The following is a 19119-nucleotide window of genomic DNA, read 5'->3' on the forward strand; positions in this document are numbered from 1 at the left end:
CAGTTTGAGTGTTAGTCCAGCATCACGAAAGCGATCGAACACTTCTTTTAGATTGCGTAGGTGATGATTAAAGTCTCTTCCCACAACAATGCAGTCATCAAGATATACAAGACATGTGGACCAATGTAAGCCGTGAAGAACAATCTCCATTAAACGTTGAAATGTCATGGGAGCGTTCACTAACCCAAAAGGCATCACGTTAAAATGGTAGAGTCCACTGCCTGTGGTAAATGCGGTCTTCTCTTTGTCAGCAGGGTGCATTTTGACTTGCCAGTATCCACTTGACAAATCGATTACACTGAAGTATGAAGACGCAGATAACGCATCTATGGAGTCATCCTGTCGAGGGATAGGATGTGAATCCCTAATGGTAATGGCATTCAAAGCACGATAATCCACGCAAAATCTATAAGTATTATCCTTCTTGCGTACCATGACAATAGGACTAGCCCAAGGGCTATGACTTTCCTCAATGATATTGCGTTCGAGGAGATCGTCAACTTGTCGTATTTCTACTCTCATAGATGGTGATGTTCGATAGGCTCTCTGTCTAATAGGCATCTCTGTAGTTGTATAGATTCTGTGATGGAGGAAGTCTGTTTCTCCAACATCTTCTGGTCCAGAGCTGAAAATGTCATTGTAAGACTCAAGTAACTCTAAAGCTTGGTGTCGTTCGCTCTCTGTCAAATCAGATTCAGCATCAATAAAATTGGTGTGATTTTTAACTGTGTCACTGATGTTATGAAGAGAGGAAGAAGCTGGAGGAGTTTTATCAGTCCCTGGTTGTATTGCACTAACAACATTGTACTCCTCTTCCTGGTCGCCTATCAAAGAATGAAATTGGCCTAAATGTGTGTCTGACTGTAACTCTATAGGCATCGAAGAAGGATTAACCAAGCGTACTAAGATTATCCCATTCTGAGCACTAGATAAAGATCTTGCTCCTGCTACTTCAAGCTTCTCATGAAGTGAGGGTTCAAATATCCCATCATAACCATGTGGAGTAAGATCAGCTTGTAGTGATGTTAACTTCCCCTGTGCGTGTACCTCACTCAGAGGGGGTAGTGTAACTGTTCCTATCAAAGATACATTGCAATGTAGGGGAGCTTGATGTTGACGATAATCAGCAAGGGGTATCTGAAGTCCAGGCATACTGAAGGAGGAAGTTGCTACAGATACCGCTGCCTTATGTCGAAGGAAAAAGTCCCAGCCAAGAATAATGGGGTGTGAAACATTCCGAGCAATGTAGAACATGTGTTGGAGAGCCTTGTTCCCAAGATGCAGGGAGGAGCAAACAGAACCTGTTATGTCCAGTGAATTTTCTGTAACAGAAGTAGCAGAAATTACTCCTTTCTGAATAGGACTTCTGTGAGGTGGAGGAATTGAATTAAAGAAGTCAGTACTCATTAACGATATGAATGACCCTGTATCTAGGTATGCTAGGATATAAGTCTTGTCAACAAGGACAGGGATATAAGGAGATGGATGGTTGATTTTGGGGCCTGTTGTTGTAGTCCGAGCTGACGACTGACCCTCATCATCAGCTAATGAAAGTTTTCCGATTGCCTGGAGAAGTGGACTCGATGAGGACTCTCATCATGACGATAGGAAGTACGTTGCCCTGGATGTGTCTGTTCATACTTGTACCTTGAGTCATCATATCTAGAACGCCTATCACTCTGGTCTCGAGGGCGTGTCTCATCATACATATATCTTGAGTCATCATAGTTAGGATGTCTTTCATTCTGATTTCGAGGGTGTGTTTCCTCGTATCTGTACCTCGATTCACCATATCTCGAAGAAGGATGCCTTCCTGGGCTTGGCGAGCGTCGGCCAAAATCCCTTCTTGAAGTACGATAAGAAATCCCGGGACTTGGAGAACGACGAGTATATGGGCTTGGAGAACGACGGTTGTATGGGCTTGGAGAACGACGGTTGTATGGGCTTGAAGAACGACGTCCCTCAAAAGTAGATCTGGGCCTGTATCTATCTGGCATACCATCTCGACTATTCTTTAGTTCCTTGACCTGCAAATCTATCCTGTCTATCTTTTCCATTAATTTGTCCAATAAGGCATCATGGTCTACACTGGCGACTTGCGGTTTGAAAGGAGCTTCAGTCGATGGAGGATGCTGCATAGGGCTTTGGTGCAATGCTCTTTCCATCCTTACTGCAATCTGTAATGCCTCCTCTATTGTTTTTGCACCATGTTCTCGAACCTTCAACTGAAGAAATGGGTCAAGACCTGCAATGAAGCGTCTTAGATTCTCACCATTCCTTGCTTTCTCTTCATAATCTGGAAACGCCTCTAATACAAGTTTCTGAACAACTGCAGCATAAACTTCTAAGGGTTCCTCAGTTGCTCTGGGTCTAGCTGCTGCATTCGTCCTAAAGATGTCTAGAAAACCCTTTCTTGAAAAGACTTGAGAGAGTCTTGATTTAGCTGCATCATAGTTATTTTTCACATCTGTGGGCATACCATCCCACAATGAGAATGCTGCACCACCTAAATGGGTTGGAAGAAACACTTCCTTCTTCAGGCCAGAAGTAGACCCCGACGCATCTAAAGCGACCTCAAATCTCTTTACCCACTGTTGAAAATCAGCTTCATGTTCTCCTGTAAAAACTTCAGGGAGCTCCAGGCGAAACATCATGAAATAGTAACAGGGAGAAATATAGGCATAAGTAAGGGTAAAGTAAAAGTCTCAACACAGTAGATGACAATCAGTGTGAAGACAATCCTATCTCTGCAGAAAATAGATATTCCAGAGTAAAGAGATCCAATAAGTTTTCACAATGATGATGGAGGAAATCCACTAATCACTGCCAATATCCAAGGAAGTACGGTACACAGTCATGGAGTATCGAAGCCGGGATCGAAGTATCCAAGATGCACGAAGTACCGGTAGAGTGATTCCACAAAGTATCCGAAGTGATGAAGGGAGAAAACATCCAAAATGATCACGATCAAGGGAGAAAATAATAAATGACCAGCAAGAAAACACTGTAGAACACCGCTGCTACCAGATGTAGGGTGGCTACTGGAGTTAGAATACTTAGGGTTCACTACACAGGTGTTAACTATATAAATTCCACAGAGAAGTTTCTTTATTCAAAGCTAGGGTCCAACTCCCCGAGAGCACATGGCCCACTTTATTTCTGCTGCCTTTCCAAAAACTATAGTCATCCAATTCACATAAACATCAACCAATCAAAAGGTAGTGTGTCCTCTGGGTGGACACACTCTATCTATAATACATGAAACATAGGATAGATCAGATAACCAATCAGGAAGTAGTGCATGCAACATAAAAGAAATCAATAGCCAATCAGCAAGAGGTGTGTATAGTGTATCAATGTGTGTATAACCGAACATAGAGAGAATCAATGAACTAAAGCACATAATCCAGGTCAACTCCATGTCTGGCTAAACAAAGAAGTGATATTTACAAACACTGAGCAGATGTATTGAATTGCATCTCACATTCCAACTTGTTTATAGAAAGTTCTCTGACCTATAGTATACTGAAATGAATCTAACCTGTACATGAAAGTTCTCTGATCTATGGAAATAAGGCTCTACACCACCATCGGCTCTAATTAAAATGATTTTCTAAGATTATTGAACTTCTTTATGAGGAAATAGTGCGCAAAAAGTTGAATCTTCTGTGATTTATTGAAATTAAATTAAAAAAAAGAGGATTCCTAATTTCTTTGACTTATCCTGAAGTGCTTCATTTTGAATAATAAAGAAACTTAAGTGTCATTCAAAATTTCAAACTGAGGGCGCAAAACAGGGCAGGAGATGAATGTGAAGGGAAATGACATGAAGTTTAATAGAATTTGATATAAAAAAGTTGTACTTCTTTATTTAATACGACGCGAATTTTAGGAACCTGTTTGCCCCAGAATTATGGTTGTTCAGGTAGTGAGCTGAAAAGCATGAGAAGTTGACTTTATGGAGGTGGCGGCAGAAATTGATATAAAATTTTACCCGCCCGGAGCCGACCAGACCAGAAGTTGCGCGATCAATTAAAAAAAAGATAACTTCATATACTTTGGCGTAGCCTTACTCTAATTCCATGCCCTAATGGATACATTTGAACTTTAACCGGTAAGAAACACATATAGCTGAGGTGGAAAAACAGGGTTAGAGAAAGGGTGGGGGAAACAATGGAGAATTGCAATATTGTCATTTAACCGCGCGCAGCGCGGAAGAAAAATTCATAAATAAATTTAGAGCAAGAGTGATGGAGTTTCTCTTTTAAGAAAAAAAAAGAAAAAAAAGAAAAAAAAACACAAAGCTACCTTTCTTCCCTTTCCTCCCTTCCCTTTTTCTTTTCTCCTCTCTTTTTTCCTTTTTTTTCTTTTTGGGGACGTTTCGGGGGGGCGACCGCTCCCGCTGCCCCCCCCTGGCTACGCGCCTGTATTGCTATTCACTCAAAATCCATAGGATTTGTTTGTGTTTTTTTATGAGAAACTAAAACGAAATATGGTGACTGAAGAAAAAAAATCGATCCATCCCATGAAAATGATACTGTGATCAATTAAAACAATATAAAGGCCTACCAGTGGAGTAGGACTTACTGTAGTTTACATCAAACACAACTAAACTGGAAATTGTTTTAAAAGTAGTTCATATAAAAACTATTTATTAAAAGTACATGATTTCATTAGTAATGAAAAATATAAGATCAAAACAGGAGAAAAAAACATTCTACATGTACATTTCATATGGTGAACTTTTGTGATAGAGATTTCAGGAGATATAGCCTATATGTCGGAACAAATGGCATAAACACAATCATTTGTAAAACATAGTGCACTGAAAAAACATGAAAGATTGAATCATGATTTAAGATAATTTAAAACATTTATGCATAGAGTCACAAAACCTACATAATCTGTAATCCCAGTGCTTCAACATTGGTCGACTGTAACCTCAGCTCTTTCACTCTGACAGCATTAGTCAAAATGGACATATGCTATTTTTTTCCTTGTAGAATTTTAATGAACTATACATTATTACCAGTATTCTAGTGATAAGACCCCGAAAGAGTCAATTCTAGTCAAAGTTGACCCAATTATTTCCAGGATAGCCAAGTTTAATTCTGTAAACTATTTTTGAACTAGATTACGGATAGCCATGCAGTAGCCATGGCCACAAAAGCAACTAGTCGAAAAGAAATGACAAGAATAGAGTACCAACATTATAACATATTGTAGTCTTTTAGTCAAAATGGCTAATTACACATGACCCAAAATTAGTTTGAATGGTCAAACAGAAAAATATTTTGACAACATCATTATGCAGGTTCAGAGGCATGAAACTGATGACTAATCAAACTTATGACCAGGATTCTCTTCACCCTTAGATCCAAAGAGTAAATTATTTCAAGCAAACTTACCAGGACTATCGAACGATTCTAGTCAAAATTATGTCATGAAACCCCAAGAGAACCGGCTATATATTCTAGTCACTCTTCATCCAATCCTAGTCAGAAAGGTCAATTTCCTCTCGACTATTTCCACTTACATAGTTACAACATTATGGTAAAATGACCAGACTTTTAATAATAATGCTGAACAAAGTTTTAATTGAAGTCTGGATATTAATCTAGTCAACCAATGATGGATCCCATTTGACAAGATATAACGGAGTATATTGTAAACTTGACATTTTAATGAAAACTGTCAATTTTTGACGAGAATTCATTAGTCTATTAGTTTTTACTGTGCAATGTGCATGTACTCTACATTGTTTGATGCTAGTCTTCATTTACTAGGCCTATCTGTAAATGTCTTCAAATACTATAATGTGAGACCTAAAATATACAAGCTACTGTCATACGATGAATATACTGGGTAATAATCTTTTTCAACACCAGAAAAAATAAAATTTCATTCCATAATTAGTGCTAGGTGTCATCTTTTAGTCCAATATTCATGAAAAAGATAATGTAGTAAATGATATTCATTGAAATTCACTTAAAATCTTCACAATTTATATTTTTTCAGTTGATAACAGATTTATCTTTTAACAACTTGTCAATGTATGATTGAAATTATGTTTTTTTGTTGTTGGATGAATGACTTACATGTGGCACACCATAAAAGTGTTGTCTAAATTATACCAGGGTGAACTAAACTATTCTATGGGAACACCAAACATTATCGTGATTCCCTGGACGACACATTATAATTCAGGCAAGTAATATTGATAAGCAGTTTATGGCACAGGGCAAAAACAAATATATAAATGAAGACAATGAATATTTACATAGTACTACTTACAAAAATAACAGAAATCACTCACTTTAAGTCATATTGCAAACATTTATCAGTTGCTTAGGTTGTTAAAACATTTGGTTTCTTAAATCATAGTCAGAATATACTTTGGTTTAAAATACTATTCAGAGATTAAGTTGATTAAATAAAGGAAGTATAGTAACACAAGCAAAACAAGTAAGTTTCAACATTATTAGATGAAAAATGACAAAGTCACAGCATTTATATGCTTGAAGCAGAAAAAAATTGTTTCCTAATAGGTGGGCTGATGATGTCACTAACCCTTTTTTAATTTTTTTAACGTGAAATTACATGAATTATGAATTTTCTGCTGTGTATATATTACATTTCAAGAAGGGATGACAGCTCTGGAGAACCTTGATTAAAACCACACCTACGATTATTCTTGATGAAAATTTATTTCTAAAAATATATAGTTCCCAAAGCCGAAACTGCAGTACATGTGATTTTTTCTGTGTCAAAGGGAAAAAAAGTGATATATTATCACTTGAAACAAAAATTAAGAACCTTTCATGCACATTATTATCAAAACAAAGTCAACTACTTCAAATCACAAGACAGATTATGAAAATTAGGCCTATGACATCATCAGCAAAGTTACATTATTTTGATAAATGTATATCACTATATAGTGTATCAAGCTTTAAAGGGGAAGTTCACCCTGACAAAAACTTTATTGTAAAAATAGCAGAAAAAATAATAAAAAACATTGCTGAAGGTTTGAGAAAAATTCATCAAATAATTAAAAAGTTATTAGAATTTCAATCATTTGATTTGTGACGTCATTTGCGAGCAGCATTCCTACATAGCGAATGGTAAAAAATCAATGAAATGTCATTTTCTCAGAAAATTGAAAATTGTTTTCACTGTACCTTTTGTATATCAATAGACAAATCATTTCACACCCGATCATGAATAGAAAAGAAAATTATGTCATCAGGAACCATGCAAAATTTGAAATTCATGCATTTTATATTACATAACACATGGGGCAGCTGCTCGTTTATGACGTCACAAATCCAAAACTTTGAGCTCTAATAACTTTCTTACTCTTTAACGGATTTTCCTCAAACCTTCACCAATATTTTTTACTATTTTTTCTGCTATTTTTGCAACAAAGTTTTCTTCAGGGTGAACTTCCCCTTTAAAAATTCCTGATTTGTGTTCACAAAGATTCCTCCAATTTTTTCAACTTCATTTGTCTACTTTCACAGCATTCAATAAAACTAATTTCATCACCTTGATAACAAATGGAGCAATTATGTAATTTCTACTCTTCTACATGAACCATATATATATATCATAAATATATATATATATCTACCTTTTATTGTATATGAAGATATACATGTAATAATATTTAATTGGACATATGTATATCATGCCCAATTCTCTCTGTAGAATGCTCAAGGCACTTTTCAAGATATATTAAAGGACATGTAACATCTCATACATTTGAAGAGATACATGATTCATCGCGATTTCATTTGTATTGCATTTAGTCTATTCTTAGAAATTTAATTACCAGTAAATAAAATTCACTTTTCTTAGACAATATATTATTCTCCCCTTTAAATCTTTCTATCATTTTGTAATATTTTTAAGTGTTTCCTTTAGAACTTGACAATATGAATTCAAATTACTTATTTACTACTATTCATTTTATTTAGTTCCCCTTCCCTATTGAACTTTTTAACATGTGAAACACAATTTCTTGGTCAAAAACTTGCAACACTAGGTTTTCAAATTCTTGGAAGACCACCAAAATATATGATTAAACTTGTATACTTATATGGCAACATAATAATCAAACTGCTACCCCCCCCCCACCCCCCAGTAAACCCAGAGTTGTCATCAGATAATATTGTGCAATTCAAAGCCTGTCTAAAGTTTTTGCAAACATTCAGGGTTGTGAATAATATTGGATTATTCGGTGATTCAAATCTTTGAAAAGTTTAAGTGACTACTGTCACCATCTTGTAAATTTTCAATGTAAATTTCTTGTGTGAAAATAACTTTGCAATCACATAAAACTTATGCTGTTTAGCAGCTCCCTGTCTGTGATTTTATTAATATCTTTCAAAGGTCATTCAAACAATACTACCTTACAGATTCATGTAATGTGTTAATATGGTAATACAAAAGACAATATCCATAAGTCTTTGTGTCACAGGTCAAATGCACCAGCCGCTCTCATGCATGTAGGGCAAACCTTAATTATTATTTTTCTTTGTTGCTTTTTAGACAGTCCATGACTTCCATTTAGTCTTAAACTTTCAGATAAAATATGGCAATATACATTTTTAACATGGATTGGAAGACACAATCTCTCATTTTACCATGTATTAATAATTATAACAATGATAAAAAAATAATACAATAATAATAACAATCATCATCATATAAAAATCAAAGTAATAATAATAATGATAGCAATGATAATAATTATCATTATCATAATTATTAAATAATCTGTTTATTCATAATGCTCTTAAGATATACATTATGTGTACCAAAGTGCTCACATATTTATCATAACCTTGGCAATTTCCAATCAGTCATTCCCCAACAAAATGTATGAATATCCTCCACTCCCTGGGGAGTATTCCAACCAGTCGCCACTGAGGAACACACTGTGCTGGCCAAGCTGCCATGATATTTGCATCCTACCAGGTACCCAAACCTGGGTGGCGAATGGCATTATGTGGATTGACACCTTGCCAAAGGACACTAGGCTGCAGTGTGATTTGAACATACAATTCTCTGATCATAACATGTGGAGCATTGTGGCCCAGTGGATTAGTCTCCGGACTTTGAAACAGAGGGTTGTGGGTTCGAATCCCAGCCATGGCGTAATTTTCTTCGGGCAAGAAATTCATCCACGTTGTGCTGCACTCAACCCAGGTGAGGTGAATGGGTACCGGCAGGAATTTAATCCTTGAAATGTGTGTGTGCTGTAATCTTAGTAATTACAGCTGCAAAGCTACAGCTAATATTCAAGTCCTTTGGAAGTGCATAGAGAGTTAGAGACATTATTCATAATTGTGATATGTGCTATAAAAGAACTGTTTATTATTATCGTAGGGAGAGAGTTAGAACCAACTACACAGCTCTTCCTCAATGTTTTAAGCTCAGACTTATCAAAATAAAAACAGATTCAAGCTCTTAAAGTGATTCCATAATATTGAAAAATATGATCAAGATTATAAATTTTAGAACAGAACATTTAAAAAGTTATTTTAACTTGAGATGTAATACACTTTACCACCTGGGCAAAGATGACCACAAATTTTCATACAATGCTTAATATTAATATTTCAGATATGTGAGTAAGCCTACCCAGCTATATTGCAGCTGTGATGCATGCTAAACTACATAAATGCATTTTATTTCTCATGAAAAAAAATGAAGGAAAATGGGTAGTGAGTAACCCATGGCCCTGGGAATTCTGCAAGATGTGAAAGAATTGAAAGATATAACCTAATTGACCTTCATTTTGTCAGGAAACCACTCTTTTTTTTTGCTTTTAAAATTTCTCAGGACGGCTTCCATTGTAGTGATAACCCGTTTATTTTCTTTTCAATCTACATCGTTCGCTGGGCCTTCAAGTACTCCCCTTTAACCTTATAATTCTACATGCCTCTCTCTGTGAGCTTTCATCTTCAGTTTATAGAGAATGATGTTTACTTTCTCAGCCACATTCTTACATCCCTTGACTGCGAATACCCTGGATCCTTTTGGTCCGTTGAACTGTAACTCAGCAAGAACCTCATCTTCCAAGGCTGGAGTGGATCTGTGCCCATGCACATTGAATTCGGCTCTGATACATTGCCTGACATGGGATGATTCAAGAGGGAGGAATGGCACATAATGGCTGACCAGATGAGAGCTGATGATTCGTGCCTTGTAAAAACCAGCTTCTAAATACGATAAGTGCAGAACCGAGTAAGAAAATTAAAAGAGCGAATAAAGCCGATCTCTTTATGGTAACAGTTATCATTCATTATATTTTAGGAAGAGTTGGTACTTTAGATTTCTAGCTACTTTGTCAGCTGAAATAAAAATATACGCAAATATTGTTTGTAAAATTATGCCCTGACAAAGTAATTTTTCTACATGGAACTGTATGGTAATCAGACCATCAAATTCAAAAAAGGGAAATTACTAACCAGAGTTTTGACTGATTTCGTTTGAGATGATTCGCTCCAAATCAGGTAAAATAATCTCTCTCCTTCCTTTTCCCCTCTCATACATGTCCCATGCATGCTTGTTGATTGCTTGTGCAGCTAGATTACTATTACAAAGAAAGAAATAGTAGTAACAGCAAATGAATGACATAAGAAATGATCATTCGATCATTTAGATCAAGCTGATTCATATACACTTCATATTATTCATTTATTCAATTCATAAGCAATGTAATATCCTAATATTCTTTAGTGAAATATGTGTTCATTATGTACATTTGTTTCATTTAAGCATGATACAGTAATAATAACAAAACTTTACAAAATAACTGGTAACCTGATCCAAATTTTCTGTGTTATGAACAAGAATAGTGGAAGGGAATATACTGTAATCCTTGTATGTTTTGATTCGAGGAAGAAATACAAATTACGAATAGAAATAAATCTAAGGTAATCATCTGGACTTACTAGTTTGAAACTGAGAACAGTTTCATATCCAATTCGGGACGCTTTTTCAGCTCGTCTGAACAGGCGGGAAATCGGTGTTGTTGCTTGGTGGCAACGCACAATCGATGTTATTGTCTTTGAGACTTCGAGGAATTTTCGGATTACAGGATTGTAAATCCAAGAGGGCTTGTGTCGTATCCCCCTCCTTGTTGAGAGAGGGGTTCTCCGCAGTGACGTAGACTGCTTTGCAGACCCCCTCTCAAACCATCTAGGTTCTTTGTCTATAATGAGCACATCTTTGTCTTTGAAGTTGCGTTGAGATGTGTTCAGGTGGGAGTATACGGGAGAATCGTATCCCGATTCGCCAGGTCTGCAATGTTGGTACAAACCCTAGGAGAGGAGGTGTTTGGTTTCTCCAATGTAATTGGCGTTGCAACCTGTTTCCTGGCACTTGATGGCATAGACAATGTTGCTTTTCTTGTCTTGGGAACTTTATCCTTCCGGTGAACCAATTTCTGCCCGAGTGTGTTGGTGGGTTTAAAGTACACCGGAATAGGAAGGAAGGATCCTCCGGGTTTTCTCTGAGAGTTCCTCAACGTCTCAAAGACAATAACATCGATTGCGCGTCACCACCAAGAGGCCACAACGATTTCCCGCCAGTTCAGACAAGCTGAATAAGCGTCCGGATCTGACGTGAAACTTTTCTCTGTTTCAAACCCAGAAAGTCCAGATGATCAGACTTACTTCTATACGTAATTACTGTAATCCTTATAACATATCAACAAACCATAACCCTTACGTTGAGATGATTCATATTTTTATCTACAAAGGTCTCATTTTAAGTAGAGCTGAAAAGAATCACAATAATTTAGAATCTAATGTAGCACTCAAAATGTATTTTAGTCATGTGTAAATTTATCCTAAATCAGCTTCATGAAACAATCACCAGAATTCCTAAATTTACTACACTCATCTTTGTTATTTTAGAAGATAATGCCTTTACTGTTTTTTTTTAATATTTTATATGATGGGGGTACTTGTGGATGCATATTCATTTGTACATATTGTTGCTGGGCTGTTAAAATTTTGTGTCTTAGTAACTACAAAAATAAAACTGGGGCAGCTCAGGAAAATATGTCTATCAGAGTTGGCAACCTCATATCATCTGAAAACAGGACTTTTTCTAATTCACATTGACAGCTCTTTACATACAGTGCATATAAAAAAAAACAGGAGGTTTTGAAAAGTCTATAAAAAATTTGTTTCAAATTGTGATATCTATGTTTTGATGTTAATAGATGCTCAGAAGTCTTATCCTTGAATTACAATTTTAAAAATATATTTTGTTAATGCTTGAGCGAACACGGGACGTTTTTGTCGGGGGTTCAAAAAGAGGCTTGTGCCAGAATGACAGAATATGAGCAATCAGCAGACTTCCACTTAACCTTTTCATTATCTGTGCCATAATTTTCAAATTATGCTGTCAAATTTTTTTTACAAATTTATTCATTTGATTATTTTTTTTTTTCATTTAAACTTGTTTTACCTTTGAACTTTCCTTCATAAGTAAGAAAATAAGACCTTTTGTCAACCCAAGCAAGAAGATTTGCATTATTAATTGGGAAAACTTGTAATTATTCAAATCTTCTTTTTATGTGAAACAAATTATGTTATGGTACCTTTAAAAGACATGAATCCATTTTTCAAGGGGTTATTGATTCCTTGACCAAGTTTAATTATATGCTTGACAGGACAAACAGGAAGGGATTCATGTCTTTCAATAGCAATGGTGTATCAGTCAATTTTGAAGGAGCTAGATATGGCAGATCGGGTAAAATGTATTAAAAAGTTGTGAGCAAGCGAAGCGAGCACGCAAATATTCCCACTTTTTATTACAATTTCAAACTTTTTGATAGATTTTGACATAATATTCAGAAAATAATATCGTATTTTACTTTCTATCTTTCTTTTTATTCCTTTCCACTTTTCTTGGTCATTTTTTTTTAATTGAGGGGGGGGGGAGCATCCCCCAGCCCCCGCACATCTGTTTGGCACTGTTCAAGGCACCATTTCCTTGGTACAACACAATGAAAGGATATGAAACAAAAATACACGCTCTCCCATACTTAGGTTGAAAAAAAAAATTGTTTTTGCTCGAGAAGGAATATTCAAAGCTAAAAGAGAGGATATTAAAAAGAATCAACAACAGAACGATTCAAGCAAATAAATTGATTTGAAAATGAACTTTGAACCGCATAATTTGAAAATTATGGCGAAGATAATGAAAAGGTTGAGAAGAAGTCGTCCGATTAGCAAGAAGTCCGATCATCATTTATCATTTTATGCCATTTTGGCGCAAGCCTCCTTTTTAACCCCAGACAAAAACATTCCATTGTTCGCTCAAGTACGAACGAAATTAAATCTTTTTAATGGCATTTGAAAGATAAGACTTCAGAGCACCTATTAATACTAAAATATAGACATCATAATTTGAAACAAAAATTCTATAGTCTTTTCAAATCTGTCTCGTTTTTTTTGATAGGCACTGTATAGGCAAGGAAATAATGTGGTTTTCTATGTCACTTTGATATGTAACTTTGAAATATTTTTCTTTCTGAGCTGTCCTATGTTGTGGCATGAATGTTCAGTAGCATCATCAACAATCAAAGTTGGTGTTAAGTTTCATTCATTTCAGAGTTTGTGAAATCCGCCCTAACACCTCTACAAACCTTCTAAATATAAAAATGGTTTTCCTGAAATCAATCCCATCTACTTTGTCATGGTGATCTAAGTAGCTCTTGATACTGTCTAGCAAGCCTGGTGGCATGTTGTCTATCTCATCGAATATGAACACATGATGGGGGCAAGATGATACCTTGGATTTCAATAATGACACCAGCTCGTCCTGCAGAACAGGGAAAAAAAAGAGAAGAACGGAGTCAAATGGAAGGATTGAGAGAAAAGAAGGAGGGGGGAAATTGGAAAGAGGTCGAGAGGAGAAAAAATTTGAGAAAGGAAAGAGAGAGATGGAGGGAGAGAAAGGGCGTATCAAAGACAATGCATAAGTGATGTTGTGTCTCGCCCACTTGTGAAAGTAACCAGAAATATTGTGATTGACCTTGCCATGTGACCTCTGAACAGAATAACATGTAGGTCTCCTAAGTACAGCTACAACCAAAGTTTGATTCAAAAGCGACTTACTGTTGCGGAGCTATGTCATAGCAATGACCTCAAATGACCTTTGACTTTACCATGTGACCTCTGACTACACCATGACATGAAGGTCCCCTAAGTATATCTACAACCCAAGTTTGGGTGAAAAATCTACATGAAGGAAGGAAGGAAGGAAGAAAGAAAGAAAGAAAGAGAGAAAGAAAGGAAGAGAGAAGAAAAAGAGAGAGAGAGGGGTAGAGGGAAGAGAAAGAGAGAAGCAGGAGGGTGAAATGTAGGATATAATGTATCAATTAAATTTAAACACTCCTGGTTTTCGCATTTTATTGTGTACATTAGGTCAAGGGGCATATCGAATCTCAGAGTCATGTGGTTACAGTATTGGACTCGTGATTGAAAGGTTGTGAGTCCAAACCCCAGCTCTACCATTATCTCCACTTTTTTCTGGCGGTCTCAACTGCATCAGGCGATTCAATATAGCAGCTGGGCTGACTTAAAAGCTACTACAAAATAATTATTCACAAAAAACACCATTCATACTACGTTCATTGACAATAAATGACATTTGACCTTGATCATGCGACCTAAGACTTGTCAGTGATACTTGATTACCCCTATATCCACATTTTATACACTCTATCTATAAACTTTGAAAGTTATGACAACAATCTAATAATTACCTCTAAAATGGCCAAAGTTCAATGACCTTAAATGACCTTTGACTTTGGTCGTGTGACCTGAAACTTGCAAATAGATGTTCAGGGATGCTTGATGACTCTTATGTCCAAATTTCATGAAGCAGATCCATAAACTTTTGAAACTATGATGGTACATGTAATTCAACAGATACCCCCATCATGGCCAAAGTTCATGAACCTTTGACCTTGGTCATGTGACCTAAAATGCACACAGGATGTTCAGTGATAATTGATTACTCTTATGTCCAAGTTTTATGAACCAGACCAAAAACTTTCAAAGTTATGATGGTAATTCAACAAATGCCCCTAATTCGGCCAAAGTTCATTTACTCTAAATGACCTTTGACCTAAAACATGTGACTTCAAATTTGCACAGGATGTTCATTGATACTTGATTACTTTTATGTCTAAGTTTCATGAATCAGATCCATAAAGTATCAAAGTTATGATGGTAATTCAACAGATACCCCCAATTTGGTCGAAGTTCATTGACCCTTAATGACCTTTGACCTTAACTCAAGCAGGATGTTTAGTAATACTTGATTAATCTCATGTTTAAGTTTCATGAACTAGGTCCATATATTTTCTAAGTTATGACATTTCAAAAACTTAACCTTAGGTTAAGATTTTGATGTTGATTCCTCCAACATGATCTAAGTTCATTGACCCTAAATAGGAATGGGGTTTACTAGCAGTTGAAGAGTAATTCCTTTCAGTAGCTTCGGAGCTATCCTAGGATGACTTCACAATGGTAAAGAGCAAAGCCTAACCCCTGATATACACCTGACAAAATAGAATTATCTCCATTTTCATGATTTTTGCTCTAGATGTCTGATTTGGATGATAATAAAATTATTGACTGGCTCTTCAGTTTCAAGGGACATCAAATACATTGCCCTTAAAATATCCATATTGCCCTTGTCTAAAGACTCTGGCCAATATGATTCTGTTGCGGGCAATACCGGTATATTTGATGTTCCCCTCAAGGCCAGTCAATGTTAATGAATTACCTTGTAATACTGGAGTAATTCTTTATGCGGATAGTCCTTGGTCGATATCTTCTGAGTCACAAAAGTACTATCCATCCCATGTGTGAACAGACTTTCGACAACCAGACGAGTGATGTGGTTCTTTCCGGTTCCAGCAGGTCCATGCAGGGATAAGACTAAGGGCTTCTGCGGATTATGACTGGTCACATGACCATCAATAGCACCAAGGATGGTCCTCTGGGCCAATGGTTGGCCAAACAGATGTTGGTCGAAAGACCAGTCAAGAGCTAGAAAAAAAAATAAGTATAGACATAGCTCAGTGTACATTTTTTGTTGACCTTACCACCCCCCCCCCTGCATACCATTGGCGGATCCAGGGGAGAGGAGGTGGCCGGGGGCAAAGCCGGCCTGTTTCCCCCTTTTGAGAGGCACAATTAAAATTTGTAATGTAAAAATGCTGTTAAATCTGATATGTCCTTATATTTTGTTGAAAACCTTATTTCTTTTTTTTTTTGCTTGTCAAATTTTTCCTCAGGAAAATGTGCCCCCTTTGGGAAAATCCTGGATCCGCCCCTGCTGATTGAATATTACAGACCTCCTTATACTGATCAGAGTGAAATTTCATGCACATGTATTCAATTTAGTATCTCCCTTGTGATTGTAATTAAAATTTAAAAAAATAATATACTTATTGTGCAATATCACTCACTATCTTTTTAAATAAGAATGATGATGATGATGAATATCATGATTTTGATGATGATGGTGATAATGATCATGATGATGATGATGGTAATGACAAATGTGAAAAGAATACATATGAGAATGAAGGGCTCATTAAAAAGAAATGGTTTTCTTTTCTTCTTTACTCTATATATTGTTTTTTCATTGATATCATATTACTAATATTTTCATAACAAATTTTATTTTTAAATAGTAAACTGTCAATCCATTGTAAAGGACCCCAAGCCAGAAATGGGGAAAGACTACTGACCAGAAACACTTGGCTTATAAGTCCGCTCATGGAAGCAGCATTCAACGCCTGAGTAGCAGACTGGGTTGAATATATTCAAGTTTTTCTTAGCCCATAGCAGAATCCCTGCTTGAATACTAAGTACACTGAAACACAGTGTGATGAAAAACCCGATAAACTTTGCAGCATACATCATTCAAATCTGAAAAAAAAAGATAAATAAGTGAAAGACAATAGGGTTAACATTGAGGCCTATTATTACTGCAGGCACTGGTAGTTTGAATTGAAACATAAAGACATTATTACATTTAGAGCGTGATGACCTTTAGAATACTAAAAAGATGAATCAGAGTTACTCAATGCATTCCTGATTCCAAAGTAACTTTGTTGTACTTTCATGACTACATATCATTGCCCCTGTCTGTTGGTTTTTAGTATACCCAGTTGTTGTGTATCCGGATGGGTTGTGTGTCCGGACGATCAATTTTAGAATGTCATTTGGAAAAATTTACCAGCGAAGTTTCATCAAGTTTTAGTACAAAATGTTAGGAAATATTATAAAGAACAAAATATAAAATGATTACAAGTAATGAATTTATATTTTTAGTGTAATCCACAGACAAAAAAGAAGGCTTCAAAAAGATAAAGTGTCCGGACACACGACCCCCCATCCTACAATGAAATGATCTTGATTATAGGTGCAGTCCCCCTTTTCTGAGCACACGCGTATAGATCTGCATGACTAAGCTAGTGAAAGAAGATAAGCACCGGCGACCAAAAACTTACACCATCAAGACAATACATAGACCAAAAGCTTCAGTCTCTGTATTTTGGTTGTTCCGCTGAACTGTGTTGGCTCCACAATAGGGATGAAAATGTCAGAAATTGTTGAATAAAACCCCAGAAACGACGGTTATTCCTGTCTAGACAATACAGAGCTACCAGGGCTCGCGCATTATGCGTGAGACTCAAGCATTTCGGACTCTTGTTCATCCCCTCTAACGCAACTATCACAGCCTATCCCCATATACATTGTACACAATGTCTGTGATCTCACTCAGATTCACAGAAAATCTCCCGCATAGCTGGTCTTTGAACTTGGCAATGGCATCTCTGAATACATAGACAGATATTTTAAAATCTGACTAAAAATGGTGGAAAAATAATGAATTTCAGGCAAATCATGTGATTGCCTCAAAATGCAGCCTTTCTCATCAAAATCCCTGAATAGTGTGTAAAGTAAATGGATGTGCAAACATGGGGCACCATTTATTTATTTGTTCAGTCTGGAAATGACTGGCCGAGGTTTTTTACAAGAAAATAATATTGATTTTTTCTCAAATTTTTGACTTTTTTCTTTTGGCACACTTTACTAGAATTATTTATAGGGAACATTATGAACTGACAATTATTGTGAATAAAAAATGATTAATTTTAGTTAGATTGTTAGGTGCACAGACATGGGTCCCACCACCAGGCCTAGAATAGATCTACAATGAATTGAATTCGATTCGATTCTTCACCGCCATTGCACAATATTCAATTGTATCGGTAGCCCACCTCTGGGCTCTGCGTGCCGTGGGGAATCCCCATTCTCAAAATAGATCCTAATAGTAATACCTATCCTAGGCTCGAGTCCGAGTCCTCTCGTCTCGCGTCGGTCATCACCAATTTGGCAATTTCCCCCATTTCAGTTTTATATCAAAGTCATGAACAATGACTTAAAATTGCCGAAGCTTTTGGGATTTATCAAGGTTCTAATCATAAAATCATACTGACCGACCGCAAAAAGGCACAAATACAAGAAATTCACTAACTTTAGATTTGAACGTATCGACGAAGTTGTTGCTGTGTAGCTGGAGCTGTCTGTCTGACTATGGCAAGCAACTTGGCACTTTATTTATTTTATTCATTTATTTATTTTATTCATTTATTTTATTAATTTATTTATTTGTTTATTAATATTCATTTTCCACAAATTTTCAAACTACATTTCATGATAATTCATTTCTAGTAGAAATATACATCATCTGCAGTTTTGAAACGTACCAAATAAAATTTAAAAAAAAAAGGTGGAGGGGCCGGCCTGCTGAAAAGCAAAGCTTTTTTAAAAGTAGACCCCTATCGAAATTAGGTTATGAAATGAATACAGCAAAATAATCAGCAAAATCCTATCAATATAGATATAAACACTATAACATAAATGTCTTTAAACTTTATAGATTTATTCATTTTTATTTAATGCAGCTGGTACAAAAAATAGACTATTTTTATTAATACCACCAGTATATAGCTGCAGGTACAAAAAATGTTAATACGGCCGCTTGGCCACCGTATGGGAAATG

At 36.1% G+C, this 19119-nt stretch overlaps 1 protein-coding gene across 4 annotated transcripts; it reads right to left on the bottom strand.

The window, feature by feature from the left end:
- Positions 1-8139: 8139 nt before the first annotated feature.
- Positions 8140-18655, bottom strand: LOC121429114 (torsin-1A-like). Of its 4 annotated transcripts, none has more exons than XM_041626024.1 (6): positions 18592-18655; positions 16796-16976; positions 15823-16088; positions 13673-13848; positions 10479-10603; positions 8140-10229 (listed from the first exon to the last, which is right to left on the bottom strand). In XM_041626024.1, the coding sequence occupies exons 2-6, from the start codon at positions 16968-16970 to the stop codon at positions 9934-9936; spliced, it is 1038 nt and encodes a 345-aa protein (XP_041481958.1). In that variant the 5' UTR covers positions 16971-16976; positions 18592-18655; the 3' UTR covers positions 8140-9933. The 4 variants fall into 4 exon arrangements, with proteins under 4 accessions (XP_041481958.1, XP_041481960.1, XP_041481957.1 ...); XM_041626026.1 differs by having other exon boundaries at positions 8140-10141; positions 18554-18636; XM_041626023.1 differs by having other exon boundaries at positions 18554-18626.
- Between the last annotated feature and the right edge of the window lie 464 nt (positions 18656-19119).

The sequence above is a fragment of the Lytechinus variegatus genome, chromosome 15, assembly GCF_018143015.1.
Source record: "Lytechinus variegatus isolate NC3 chromosome 15, Lvar_3.0, whole genome shotgun sequence".
Classification (NCBI taxonomy): domain Eukaryota; kingdom Metazoa; phylum Echinodermata; class Echinoidea; order Temnopleuroida; family Toxopneustidae; genus Lytechinus; species Lytechinus variegatus.